Source organism: Sinohyriopsis cumingii, chromosome 6 (assembly GCF_028554795.1).
Source record: "Sinohyriopsis cumingii isolate HCF-2022 chromosome 6, ASM2855479v2, whole genome shotgun sequence".
Taxonomy (NCBI): Eukaryota; Metazoa; Mollusca; class Bivalvia; order Unionida; family Unionidae; genus Sinohyriopsis; species Sinohyriopsis cumingii.
Window position 1 is genome coordinate 54,190,142 of NC_142966.1, and position 15,535 is coordinate 54,205,676.

The 15,535-nt window shown below is 34.4% G+C and overlaps 1 protein-coding gene across 9 annotated transcripts in view; it reads right to left on the bottom strand.

Annotated features, from left to right (window-relative positions):
• The window catches only part of LOC149796957 (teneurin-m-like), a 432,723-nt gene that overhangs the window by 115,796 nt on the left and 301,392 nt on the right, over positions 1-15,535 (bottom strand). For all 9 annotated transcript variants that reach the window (XM_089961631.1, XM_089961633.1, XM_089961632.1 and 6 more), the window contains 2 exons: positions 14,062-14,454; positions 2,153-2,324 (listed from right to left, as the gene is read on the bottom strand). In XM_089961631.1, the coding sequence (XP_089817757.1) occupies positions 2,153-2,324; positions 14,062-14,454 (565 nt within the window). The remainder of the gene's footprint in view (positions 1-2,152; positions 2,325-14,061; positions 14,455-15,535) is intronic.

A 15,535-nucleotide genomic window follows, 5' to 3' on the forward strand; every position in this document is an offset into this window, starting at 1 on the left:
TCAAAAACATGGATATTTGGTCTTCAACCAAACAAAATGCATTATTTTCTCATAAAACTTACTTACCATGACCTCTAATATTTTGACCACAGAATCTATGTGCTTTCATTGCCCTAAACAAAAGCCATATATAATCTCTAGTCAATAACCTTGTTATAAACTTATTTTGCAAAATTATTTTTATCTTGAAATAAATATTTTCTTTGGCCCCAATGACTTTGACCTTTCAACTCCAAAATCATCAGAAACCATTTTTTATGAGTCACTGTGAATTTGGCAAATGAACCTTTGACACCAGAATCAATAGGCTTCTTCCTTATCCAAAGTGCAAACCATTTACAAAACCTGGTCTAGGTCTATAATGTTGAACTAATGTTATTCTGCTGAATCCACTTTGCTTCTTTCAGTCACTGTGACCCTGACCTTTAATCTTTTGACCTACAAATCAATAAGCTTCCTTATCCAAAGTGCAAGCCAAGCTTGGTAACTGTAGATAATGAAAAATCCAAGTTTCAGTGCAGAAACAAAACTGGTAACAGGCAGGCAGATAGACATTAAAATTTAATATGCTTGCAAGTAACTACAAACTGCAAAAACAAATTTTAAGATAAACCATTCTAAATATATGCAAACATGAAGTTCCTAAAAGACAAAAGAAAAAGGTAAATATGCTAAAATTTTCAAAATGTAAATAAAATAAATGATACAAGTGTTTACAACCACAGAACCAACCATAGCAAAAGGACCATTCTCTGCATTTTCATTTAAACAAATATAAACAATGTATGATCTGAGAAAAATTTATCATATCTAAAAATCTTGCTTTCCCAAGAGGTTGGCAACAAGTTACCATGCTTGAGAAACTTTAACAATAGCTTTTCTTTTCAATATAATCAAAGGAAAATGTGTTAGGACATGAAATAATTTGTAAGAATGTGAACTCCTCACAGTTCTAGTAATCAAAGAAATGCACCAAGACATAGTTTTGTCTGATGGTTTTGCATTGTGATGAAAGGTATATATAAAGTTCCAGGTCACCATTACAAGGTCACCATCTTGTGCTCTAAATTTAACCTGCCTAAATTGACACTAGCTCAAAGGAGAATATACTAATCAAATGCACCAATTTTTTTTATTTGGTATTGGATCTGGCAGGATGTAGAGATAGTTAAAAATAACTTTTAATTCTTACTGAAAAACCTTAAGCTAAACACTTTAGTATGCCCCAGAAAAGTAAACAAGTGCACCCAAAAAGGGTCACTGTGGTACTGTTGCATAATGCATATAAAAGTAAGTCAATCCAATTTGACTCAGAAGCAGATGTGGGGACACTCCCTCACTTGACCTTTGTGATAATCTCAGATCATTAATCCACACCTGTGTCCTTATGCTTGAAGACTAATCATGTGTGGGGTATCATGTTATAAAACATATTCATCATGGCCAGCTATCTGGGAATTTTTCTTACAACTTTTTATCTGCTTCACTGATAAAGTAAAGATAGCTCACGATCTGCACTGAGCCAGATGAACCTCAAAACGTAAATTTGTGTGGGCTATTGAATATATCGTAGCAGAAAAAGAACGAGATAAGCTTTGGGTATAAATACATAAAGTCCTTGTTGACATCCTAATTAATGACACTTATCACAAATTGGAATGCCACATCCGAGAATGGAAGAGTCTTTGATTAACTCAAAGAACATAACATATAAAAAAAACTGTGTTAATAATTAAAGACAAGAAGGCCAAGAAACAAAATGTGACCTCAAGATTAAGCCAGAATGTAGAATGATTTCTCTTGACTCAGCCTGCGCATGAAGATATATTCCATTCAGGTATTTAGGAAATGTCACCAAGTGGTAACATTTCAACTCAAGCTTTAACACACATTTTTTTATAACTATGGTATTTATCCTTAGGGTCAAAGCAGTGAGGAATTGTGCCAGGGAACAAACAAGTCTTATGTTCACAATGATTCATCCCAAATATTAGGCAAATCAACCAACTTTTTCGGAAATAAAAATAAGAGAAATGAAAATACCTTAATGCAAATGTTCTGTGACCTTGACTTCAACACAGTCCTGCTGAACTCAACAGTAGGAAAAATCGAGCATAACTTTTGAGAGTAAAATATGATAAAAATGTTTTACCTGTCACCATTTAGCACTATATTGCCTTGTTCTGCATTAGGAGGAAACTGCCTCGGGACTGTATCTGCCACCAAAGGCCTCATTCCATTTGGACTAGGTAGGTCTGACCTCTGACCTGTGGGTAGTGATCCAGACCTTGGCACTGTCCGTGGAAACCTGGGCTGTGCATCTGCTGCAAGAGTAAGATAAAAGTCTCAGTAAGGAACAAACACATCTTGAAATTTGTATCTAAATATAGTTGCTTCTAAAGATAGCAATGAGCAGCACCAGAAGTTTATTCTGATTACAAATGTTAACTAAAGAACAGAGCTGAAAGGTTGCTTGCTTGCTCTGGATAATCCATGATTGTTAGTAATTTCTCATACTCGGAGCATAATTATCTTAAGAATTCTAAATTTTCGGTAATATTACACTGCCTTCATCAATGACTAATGTTGATCACATGACTTATATGCAGAATTTTTTTTAAACATGTGGTGTTATATCACAGTGTTAGAAGCAAGAATTAAGGAACATATCAGCAGAGAGTCATGGTATTACAAGAACAATGTAGCAATATGGGACATTCCATCATTCCCAACAAGACCAAGGTCATCACATCAGAGGACAACATATGGAAAAGGAAGGTGAAGGAGGCTATTGAAATACGACAGCGGAGGCCAACATTAAGTCAAATGATGAACATTAATCGCTGATGAAGGCAACATGATATTGCCAAAGTTTCGAATTGTTAAGATACTTATGGTCTAAGTATAGGTAATTATTTTTGATCATAAAGATTAAAGTTCCCATGTCATTCATGAGAAAGTATTTTATTAATCAGAATGTCCTCTTTTGACATATTTCAATGTATACAATAGTTCTTCCTTTAATTATACAGCCAAAGTAAATATATTGTGAACAAAAAATATACAAACTTAACTGCATTCAATACAATACTTGTGATGTGCACTACAAAAAGTTCATTACAATAATCATATATACCAATAATATTATACACTAAATCCCCATCAATTCACACCAACAAAAAGTTCATTACAATAAGCATATACCAATGATATCATAAACTACGTCCCCATCAATTCACATCAACAAAAAGTTCATTGCAATAAGCATATACTAATGATATCATAAACTACGTCCCCATCAATTCACATCAAAAAAAAGTTCATTACAATAAGCATATACTAATGATATCATAAACTACGTCCCCATCAATTCACATCAACAAAACATTCATTGCAATAAGCATATACCAATGATATCATAAACTACGTCCCCATCAATTCACATCAACAAAACGTTCATTACAATAAGCATATGCCAATGATATCATAAACTAGGTCCCCATCAATTCACGTCTAAAAACAGTTAATTACAATAAGCACATTCCAATTATATCACAAACTAGGTCCCTATCAATTGACATTTATGTACGTAATAGAAAATTTAACTTCCTTTATCTATGTTGGGAACTCGCACTTGTGATGTTATCTTTATCAATATGGTTACATCCAATGAAATGTGTAAACTCCATTTTTAGACTTATTTTGCCCACAAAGTTAAGTGGTAATGATAAACAAGGCATGCATGGTGGTAGGTTCATCGATACTTGTGATGTTCTATACAGATATTGATAGTCATTTCCCTCCCAAAAATAGCATGCTAAGATGATGACATACACTTAGAACTGGCAAGTTTTGACAAAGGATTGAGGCAAGTTATTGATAGGTCAGCTTTGTACCTTCTGGTTTTTTACACCAGGAATGCATGATGATAGGTCAGCATTGTACCTACATTTCTAATTACTTATTAAGCCAATTGGAAGGGCTATCAGTATGATCCTTGTGTTCCCAGTTGTATTCTGTTCCAACATATGGGAAATTTTCCCACTGAACTAAAATACAGGAAATATAACTTTGAGCCAAAATCTCTAAGAAACTACTGCTTTGATTAACCATTATGTTTGGTTCAAACTTGACATGTTACGTATTTATTAGGAAAAATTTTCTTATTGGTTTAGAACAAATTTTCAAAAGGTCCATATTTCCTTTGAGTGGAGCAAAAAGAGCTTTGTCCCACAATGCTAAATACTGGACCCAGAAACCGGAACACCCACTGGAATATGACTGAGAGTTGTGTAAATATTCCCACCACTATCTACATCCCTAATGACTTTTTGCCTCATTACAGATCCACATTAGGTTATCTTTTCAGCCACAGTGACAGATACTTCCAAATTACCTGAGAACACTGCAATTGATTTCCCATGTGAAACTAATTAGGAGGGAAATTGTCCAAAACAATTGTTTAATTTAAGCTTGTGATCAAACAATATAAAGATCCATTATCTGCAAAATTAGGAAAGAAATTTATCATATTGTTGGAAATCATGTAGTATTTAATTGTTCAGATATAACAATTTTATCTTAGAGCAAATGGGTCAACTGGGAGTCAGTTAATCATGAAAATGTATCAAATTAATTTTATTATCTGGATCCCTATGTTATTTTCTCATAAAAGTTAGTTCAAAAAGTGTGCGTTATTGCAGTTTTAAATTAGGGTAGGCAGGTCTTTTTTAAACATATATATTTAATGTGATTTTTTTTCACAAAAGAAATCTATTTTTAAACATGGGGGAAAAGGTGCTAAGGTTGGCAATGAGGAACACAGACAGTCCGGTGAGGCAGCCGACACGCGCTGGCCTGAGATCGTATCAAACCGGTGACCCCTGGATTACAAGTCCAATGCTCCACCAACTAAGCTACCACTGCAACCCATCAATGATAAGGACAACTGTGGTAGATCAACTGGTGAAGAACTGGACTCATAATCCAAAGGTTCTAAGTTTGATACATGCCCATACCAGCCCCACTCCAGTTGCTTCAGTGTGCTTTTTGGGAAGGTACTAAGCAAATAATGTGTTCAATGTGTCATTAAAACTAACACAAAACACTCCCCCCACCCCATATTTAATAGTGTTTCCCATTCAGCTATAATGTACATTGACATAACTATAATTAAATTTTTCCAGTTCTTCCAAACTGTAGTTGAAGTTTAAATTTATTATTTACTACTGCAGCAGTTCTTCACCTTATACAGCCGATTTATTTTTGTACCAAAATTTCCTTTCCAACAAATGTTTTGATCAAAACTTGGACAAATATAATCTGTAGACATCACTACAGTTGTCATCTTTGAATATTTCTGTACAGACTGAACTGAAATTGAACAAGTAATCTACATTTAAGACTGCTTTGCACATCAATCATATTAAATTTGATCAAAGCTCCAACCACAATATTTATCAATGTGTAATAAATAGAAAACAGCAAATACTGTATATATCTGTTTAACAGTGGATGTCAAACTACAAACCACATAATCTGACATCATTCAAAGCATCAGCGGTCAGTCTGATTGTTTTACTGATCACTCCAAACGAACAGCTTTGTCCCAGATCTACAGTCACATTATTTGACAGCAGTCCAGGTCTGTGCAGTTAATTAAACTTGACTTTTAAATATACATCATATGGTAACCAAATCTCCCGTCACAACGATCCATTTATTCCTTTCATTATATATCATGTGAACAACATCGACCCAGATTCACCAACACAAAAGAACAACGACTATGCTGAATGCAGCAATATGTACACCATACACATCTACTGTATTTTCCACATGCAGATCCATGCTTGATGATGGGGCCCATCTCCTATTAAATCAATATTCTGTCCAATAAAAATTATCTTTTAATCAGAACCATTTTTAATCAACACCATACATACTGTGATGTGCTGACATTCCATTAAACCCTCTATAAACAAACATACAAAGAATATTGTTTCTGATTGTAAGCCCACTACCCTATCCTTTTTTCTTTTTTTTTTTATTATATATTAGACTGGTTCCCTAGTCTTATCTTTGGAGAAATACTATAACCACAATGGATAGATTAGCTGTGACAACAAGTTTCTGTTGGGAATCTAAAGAAATCTGAATTTTTGTTACCAATAGTTATGTCAATGATAAGCCCTCAATCCCAGTCTTTATTACTGCATATACTCCTTTAAATGTTGTGCCAAACTGCCAACGACAAAGATCCTGATCTGCCATAGGATACTGCACTTGCAGATCAAGGTCTATGCTGTTTGTTCTACTGATTAATCCTAACAAACTGCACTGACCCAGATATGCAGGCACATTATGCAATGGCAGATATGGGTCTGTGCAGTTTGTAGTTGGATTAGTATTTAAAATTAGCATATACGGTATATTTCTGCTCTGAAAGTCCAACTCTTTGTCGTGAGGAAATTCTAATAAACTATTCATTTTCATCTCTAATTTGGTATAGTACCTTTCAATGTTAAAACCAAACTCATTTATCAAAGTGTATTCTACTAACAAATTCTGTTTTCTTTAAATGCATCATCAAGTATGTTGAAATTCTGTTGTGATCAATTTGAAACAGTTCCAAGGAAAACTGATTTGAACAACCATCAATGAAAGCATCAAATACTGTCCTTATCTTGTCTTCCATTTTTCAATCTGTCGTCAAATAAATTTTGAAAAATCCAGATTGTTTCATATCATTATTTCAAACAGAATTGAAACATGAAAATGTAGCTATTTCTATTCAGTATATTGATCAGCAAACTGATGAAAAACATTTGGAATTTAATGGAATGCAAAGTTTCATTAAGACGGTGAAGGATAACAGCTATCTTACAATTAAACTCCAAACCCCGTATAAAGAGAGCTATGATACAAAGGAAAGCATTTGCTTTCCATATCTCATCTCTATATTGAGAAAGCAACTTTCATTAATCTAATTTTTGGCCAATATAATGTATTATTTTTCTGTTAAAATTGACTGATGAATATTACCCATGTTTCAAAATTGGAACCAAAAAGAACTCTTTGCTGTAATGAATATCTTCCCTTCCCTCTGATCTCAAAATCAGTTGGGCATAGTTTTCTGCCTGAACATCTTACTTTGAGCTAAAATTGATACCATTTATCGTAAAGAACCGCTTTCTGCGGAAAATAAAATTTTCTAATTCACATATTAGCATAAATGAATTTTCATCTCACATACTTTGTACTATGTCGATTGCTGCTACAAGCTTTTCTATAAAATTATGAAAAACTTGTCAAAATTTGTCAATATTTTTTAGTGTAACAAAGATTCAAAACACCCTTTGATGATCATTGTAAAATATTTCTTGTGACATATATGTAGAAACTTAACTTTTGAAACAGCCACACCAAGCAGATCTGAGGTACCATATATAAGAATACACATGCATTGACAAATCAGGGTCAATGTTGTTTGTTCTACTGATTCCTCCTAACAAACTGCATAGACCCAGATCTGATAGCACATTATCTACGCAGTTTACAGCAGAGTTGAAGTTACATGCAAGTATATACGGTATGCTTGAGAGGAGCCAATACTAATCATGTGATGAGTAATGAGAACAAATGAAGATTGCTCTGTAGGGTCAAATGACCAAATGTTCAATAATGATTTTCCAAAAATCAAATATTGACAATCAAAAAAGGCTGCATCAGAGCAATTTTTATTTAGAAATTTTCCATTAATACATGTATCATTATATCTGAAGCATATTTCTTTGAACTCTGCTGCAGCTAAATTCATACTTAGTGAATTTAAGACAGGTACTGGGATTGGTTAAACTCTACTACTGTGAGCCAATCAGAACTCTCTTTGTATAGCCAAGCAGTTATGATGAAATCATTTATGTATACATTATTTCTAAAAATGTTAAGGAATTATAATTGATCAATAAATTTAAGTCAGTCCAAATATAAGCAAATACCAGTGCTATTCTAAAATAATTTTGTTTAAAAAGGTAATATCTTGGTAATACACAAAACCTACCATGATTAATATACATTATCAACATCAATTTGCTGAGAAATATTAGTCTTTAAATGCATGCTTGGTTCTATACATATTACAAGACTAGAATGTTGTTTCCATTTTCATGAAATGATGATTCCATGAGAAAGAAAAAAGAAATCTGATTGCCAATGTAATCGTCTGTAAAGACTATTGAATACTATTTAGTCACATTGAAACAAGTATCTACATTATGTTATTACTTTGCCAACACAAAATGATAACCTATTTTATTAAGACACATCAAGTTTATTACTTAAAAATAACTTTATAAAAAAATATAACATTTAAGAAACAATGGTATTTGCTCATCTCCAGGGCAAAATAAATGCATCTTGAACATTGTAGGCCTCTCTAGATAACCTTTTTAAAATTAAAGTCCAAGACCACATTTTTCCAGAGTCTGAAGTTCATTTTAATCACACCTGTCTGCAAGGTTGAAACTATTAAGTAATCACTTGTCTTCAATAGCAATGTTTTTCAGTCCCTTACGTCTGAGAGCTCTCAAAACCCCAGAATTATAAGTCAAACACATGTACAAAAATGCCTTTATTAATTGCAGACATCTGCAAACTTTGCTTGTTAGCATAAACAATGTTACACTGCCCTAGACATGCAGCTCTATCAGCATACAATTTTAACACTATGCCTTAGACATGTAGATCTACCTGCATATACAATGTGAACACTATGCCGTACACATTAGGATCTACCACCAGACAGTTTTAACACTATGCCTTACACATGTAGATCTACCAGCATATACAATGTGAACACTATGCCCTACACATTTGGATCTACCACCAGACACAGTTTTAGCACTACACCGTACACATTAGGATCTACCAGCATATGCAGTTGTAACACTATGCCCTACACATGTAGATCTACCGGCATACACAATATGAACATTACACCCTACACATTATGATCTACCAGCATACACAGTTTTAACACTATGCCCTACACATGTAGATCTACCAGCATACACAATATGAACACTACACCCTACACATTATGATCTACCAGCATACACAGTTTAACACTATGCCCTACACATGTAGATCTACCAGCATATGTATGTAGATCTACCACCAGACACAATTTTATCACCATGCTACACATGTAAATCTAACAGTCTGCAATGAGGCTATGCCCTAGATATTGTCATCACTGAATCAAGCTCAAGTTACAAATGGCATTACTTTAAGGAGATATCATGAGAGCACAAAGATTCATTAACATGTGCATATTAACATGACGATCGTAATATGTACATTCGTTACAAAAAAATTCCTGGTATCAAAGTCTTCTGACAGTAATTTAATTTCTGACCCTAATTTTTAGACACACTAAATATAAGGTCAACAACAGTTTTCTCTGAGGAACAGAAACGTTATTTAACTTAATGCAGAACAAAAATAGAAAATAAAAATGAAAACAATAAAGTACACTGCCTATTAAAGAATCTCAAGTGTTGCAATTGTCTGATTATCAACTACAGTGATAAATAAATACCCCATGGGAAAAATGTGATTGAAAATAAAAATTTCTCCATTTTACATTATATATATAGCCATTACTCTGAAGATGACGCTGACTGAATGGCAAGATAAAAACAAAGCATTTGTTTTGGATGTAATATTAAGTTTTGTTCTGAAATTATTTCCCTGGATGTAAAGCACAAATTTGCTATAAAAAATTAATACATTAATACAACAGCCATGTGTATGTAATATATTTTACTTTTGTTTCATTGATATAAAATGAATTTTGAAAACCATTTGACTCCATCCTATCCAAGCAATGTCAGGACATATCAAGATGGTTATTCCTCATTAAATCACATGACTGTTGTGATCTTGATTCTATATGTCCAATAAAAGGAATAAACTGGATTTATTTGTACATTTGAAAAAGGTATTGTAAATCAATCAAAGACAATATCCTGATTCAGTAGATCATGAATTATACATGGCATTTACCTTTATGTATCCACTTTTTTAGGAATATTTAACTCTCATTGTACATTAGTTCTCCATTTAGGTAAATAATGCAACTTCATATATTTGTCATTGAAATCTTTTTATTGTCGAGATGGGGGTATATTTGTCATTGAAATCTTTTTATTGTCGAGATGGGGGTATATTTGTCATTGAAATCTTTTTATTGTCGAGATGGGGGTATATTTGTCATTGAAATCTTTTTATTGTCGAGATGGGGGTATATTTGTCATTGAAATCTTTTTATTGTCGAGATGGGGGGCAGACAATAATGCCCAAACATGATTAATTTTCACCAGGTGGAATACAAACTCTTTCAAATGCCATGGTGAAGATCTGTGCTGTAATAAAAACACACAGCAACACTCACTTTATATTTACTACACAATTCATTACAGCATGTGTTTATTGGCTATTTGTTCAGTACCTGGTAAAATGAAAACATACATCAAATGGATTGTACAAGGGACCAGAACTGAGGAAATGTAAATAAAGGAAGCAATATTTGTGCATTTTTGTAAGCATGAAGGCTTCACTTGAGGGGTCTGTTCCAGCAGTCTATTAGGCTGACAGTTTGATCTTATAAACTGAGATGATCATGTATGTCAGTTCCAACAAATCCAACTTAACTGTTTGACAACTGATTCAACGTAAGTTCTTGTACCATTATTTCTAATTTGGAAATAACAACATTTACATCATGGAATTCAAAAGCGGATGACACAAAACTACGCAAATTTCTATTGTGATATCGACACTGCAACAAAAATTTCAATCGGCCAGGTCAAAACATGGAAATTGCATTAAGTCATAAACCACCCCAACCATACCCCCAGGTTTTTTGAAAGTCTAGTTGGAAATAATTTTCTTAGTCCTGAAGTTAAAGATGGTAAAAAAGTTTACAAGTAATCCATAAACAAGAGGCCATAAGCTGACATAACAAATTGGATGTGTGACCAGAGGGTTGCAGGTTTGAGTCCCACCACATGATTTGCCAGAATCTACTTCCTCTAAATTTATTTTCAAGGTCATGAGTTTCTTTGCTGTTAATAATTACATACTGCCGCTAATGCTAATAAAAAAAGAAAAACCTTTAAATAACTTTCTTTATGTCAGGATGCATTCTCGTAATTTATGTCAGGATGCTTTGTTAGAAGCCATTTATGTCAGGATGCTTTGTCAGGATGTTTTGTCAGAAGCCATTTATGTCAGGATGCTATCAGGATGCTTTGTCAGAAGCCATTTATGTCAGGATGCTGTCAGGATGCTTTGTCAGAAGCTTTTTATGTCAGAATGCTGTCAGGATGCTTTGTCAAAAGTCTTTTATGTCAGGATGCTTTGACAGGAGTCCTTTATGTCAGGATGCTTTGTCAGAAGTTCTTTATGTCAGGATGCTTGGTCAGAAGTCATTTATATCAGTATGCTTTGTCAGAAGTCCTTTATGTCAGGATGCTTTGTCAGAAGTCCTTTATGTCAGGATGTCAGATTCTGACCAAATTCTGTTGAGTGGTTTTTGAGAAGTCAATTTACGTTGGTCAAGTTTTAGCAATGGCAGACATATTTGATGATTTATTGGCTTTATATGTATAACACTGACAGCTATCTATGCCAGGATGTTTTCCATCAAATCTGGTCAATTCTGTTGAAGGTGTGTGTGATTTGGATTTTGAATGTAGCTTTTCACAATTTTCAGTCATATCCCTATAATGTCTGCAGTGTGGCAATTTATAGTGATGTCTAGCACTGGGTCATCATGCTGTAGACATATAGAATGATGTCCCACCTGGTCACATTATTCTGACACTAGACCGACCAGACCTAACACTAACCTCTTAATGCTGAGCACCTAGCGAGGCAGTTGTGAGTACCATTTTTATAAGTCTTTGGTATGAGTCAGCCTCGGTTTGAACCACTCTAACCACTAAGCCATCGGAACAATAATTCTGTTAAAGGAATATTTTAAAAGAACTCATTTAAAGATCTGTCTTTTTTTAGTAGCATGGCCATCTTTGATAGCCAATTTGCATCATTTAAACAAATTTTGAAATAGCTTTATATTTAAAAGTTTTCTTTCAAATTTGATCAAATTCAATTGAGTGGCTTTTGAAAAGTTTCTTTATATTTCTGTTTTATTTACAAAATGATTCATGTCTTATTTTATGATATTTAAAGCACACGTGACATCACAACATTATACAAAAGAAAGGCATACAAGCCAAGACTTATAAATGCATTTCATTCACTTCACTATGCTTATCTGTATGTGCATCAAATATAACATCAGTATTTTTTGGCCAAGTGATAAAAAGAATTTTTGTGCTCACTTCAAATGACATTTTTGGGGATGGTTTGGCACTTTTCACACCTTTGGTGATATCATGCAGAGGTCAAGGGTGCTAAATGTCTATCCCATGGACACACAAAGGTGTGTTGTGTGTGTGTTGTGTGTTGTGTGTGTGTGTGTGTGTTGTGATGTGATTTGGTTGTTTATCAAGGGTGATAAATGTCTATCCCATGGACACACAAAGAGGTGTGTGTGTGTGTGTGTGTGTTGTGTGATGTGTGTGTTGTGTTGTGTGTGTGTGTCTTGTGTTGTGTGTGGTGTGTGTGTGTGGTGTGTTGTGTGTGTGTTGTGTGTTTGGTGTGTGTGTGTCTTGTGTTGTGTGTGTGTTGTGTTGTGTGTGTCTTGTGTTGTGTGTGTGTTGTGATGTGATTTGGATTTTTAACATAGCTTTAGCAATTTTTCAGTCATATCTCTATGATGTCTGCAATGTGGCAGTTTAATGTGATGTTTAGCACTGAGGCATCATGCCGCAGACATGTAGCATGATGTCCCACCAAGTCACATTATCCTGACACCAGGCTGACCACTCCTAACACTAACCTCTTAAAGCTGAGCGCCAAGCAAGGAAGCTGTTAGTACCATTTTTGTAAGTCTTTGGTATGACTCGGCCAGGGATTGAACCCACGACCTCCCACATCCGAGGTGGACGCTCTAACCACTAGGCCACCAGAGCGGTAGCCTAATTATGCTTGTATTACAAGTGCAATGCAAATCAAATGAATGAAACTTCCCAAATAATTTCAACTGCAATAGATATTGTTCAACTTGTTTCATAAATTTAATCTCTCATGTAAGATCATCTATATTAACAGCCATTGTGAACAGCCAATGGATAACGCTTGACACTCACATGGCCAGGTGACTAAAATCTGCGAGACAAATCATTAAATTAGCTGACAAGACTCTGTCACACACAACATTAAGAAAAGGTCAACAACTCAAAAACAAAGCACAAGCAAAGTGATTTGTTGATCTCAAGATCACCAATTTATTTATAAATTACATGGTAACCCATCCAAAACTGTACTAGCTCTGTAAACCAGTACCCTATGGAACAAAGAACAGAAAGGAAGACCCCATCAATGTACCCTGATGACAATGACCTGCCCATTTTGACCTTTCATTGGAAATGGTATTACAGACCTTTCATTGGAAATGGTATTACAGACCTTTCATTGGAAATGGTATTACAGACCATTCATTGGAAATGGTATTACAGACCTTTCATTGGAAATGGTATTACAGCCCTTTCATTGGAAATGGTATTACAGACCGTTCATTGGAAATGGTATTACAGACCTTTCATTGGAAATGGTATTACAAACCTTTCATTGGAAATGGTATTACAGACCTTTCATTGAAATGGTATTACAGACCTTTCATTGGAAATGGTATTACAGACCTTTCATTGGAAATGGTATTACAGACCTTTCATTGGAAATGGTATTACAAACCTTTCATTGGAAATGGTATTACAGACCGTTCATTGGAAATGGTATTACAGACCATTCATTGGAAATGGTATTACAGCCTATTTCGATGAAGGAAAAAGTAAATCCTCCAGAGCATGCACACTAATACCTAATATAGTTATGCCCTCATAAATATTTCAGTGTTGAGTTATGCTTTACCTGGAGGAATGAACACGTTTCCCGATGCAGTCTGTACAAGATAGTGTGGTTCAAAGTCACTAATATCCCCCTCTGAATATGGGTTCTGTCTCCGCTCAGAATTATCTATATCTGCATGGGCATAATGACCACACGATAAACAACTTCCATCGGAATAATTGCCCCTTCGAGCAGTCTCATCTGAATAGTTCACTCTATGAACACATGTGCTGTCCAAGTCAGAATGCAGTCCCCTTCGCATGCAACAATCAGCCTCAGAGTAATTTCCCCTTACTGAAGGACCAAATGACAGCTGTCTCTGAAGAGCAATTACATTCTGACCCCGTTGTGGAATGTCTTCGATTGGTGGTGGTGGAGGGGGTGGAAAGGATGGTGGTGGTAATGGAAGCGTACCTATAAAATAAAAATAAAAATATGAAACTGGAATCTTTTATATGATATGAGTAAAAAGTAAATTTGTTTGCAAAACAAGCTGAGTCAAACATAAAGTACCTGAAATTATTTTTTGTTAAAACATTCATATCTGTGGCAAAGATAGTCTTCATGGAAAATGTATTATATGAACTCAAATGTTTCATGCAAAATTAATTATCAATGGCATATAAAAATAAATTATGTAGTCTGCTATAAGCAGCATTTGAGAAAGTGAGATAATCTGTAATATTACACCTCTTTAAGAAAGAAAGCCATTAAGACCAAAAAGAGACCCTCTGTGGGATAATCTGTACAATTAAATCTCAGAAGACAGAAAGTCATCTGGTCAAATCAATATTTTGTAAGATAATCCACACAATGAAACATATGATGACAGAAAGCCAACCCGATCAAACTGACATTTTGTGGATCATCTGTACAATGAAACCTCGGAAGACAGAAAGCCAACCCGATCAAACTGACATTTTGTGGGATCATCTGTACAATGAAACCTCGGAAGACAGAAAGCATTCCCAACTAAACCATCATTTTGGTTTTAAAGGTTTTTTTGATGTGAATGAGTTAAATCTTTCTATTTTATATTCAAAAAAAAAATAACACAAACACACACATACACCAGTAGATTGCTGATCGCCTTGAATCAGTGAAACTACTAACCTGAATACATGTATAATCAATGACTATATAGCTTTTAGATAGTCTCTAAACATTAACTATGATGCAGAAAATTAATTTGGACCCAAGTGCTCCTATAATACGCTGACCTCTGCAACTGGGCAAAAACTTTTATTTAATATAAATATATTAAGTAATTATCATACACAGGCAAAATCATGTACTATGGGATACTAGCGATGTAATTGGGGTGAGGGGCCTGCAATTTTCTTTTGAGCTGGGATATTTTCTTTTACCTCAAGATAATTTGTGGTTGTTTTTTTTAAATAACATATATCATGGTGTTATCATTCTATAAATCAAAGCAAGATATTTTTCAGCTATAGGAGACCTGGAAATTAAAAGAACCCCTGGCCCCATCCCA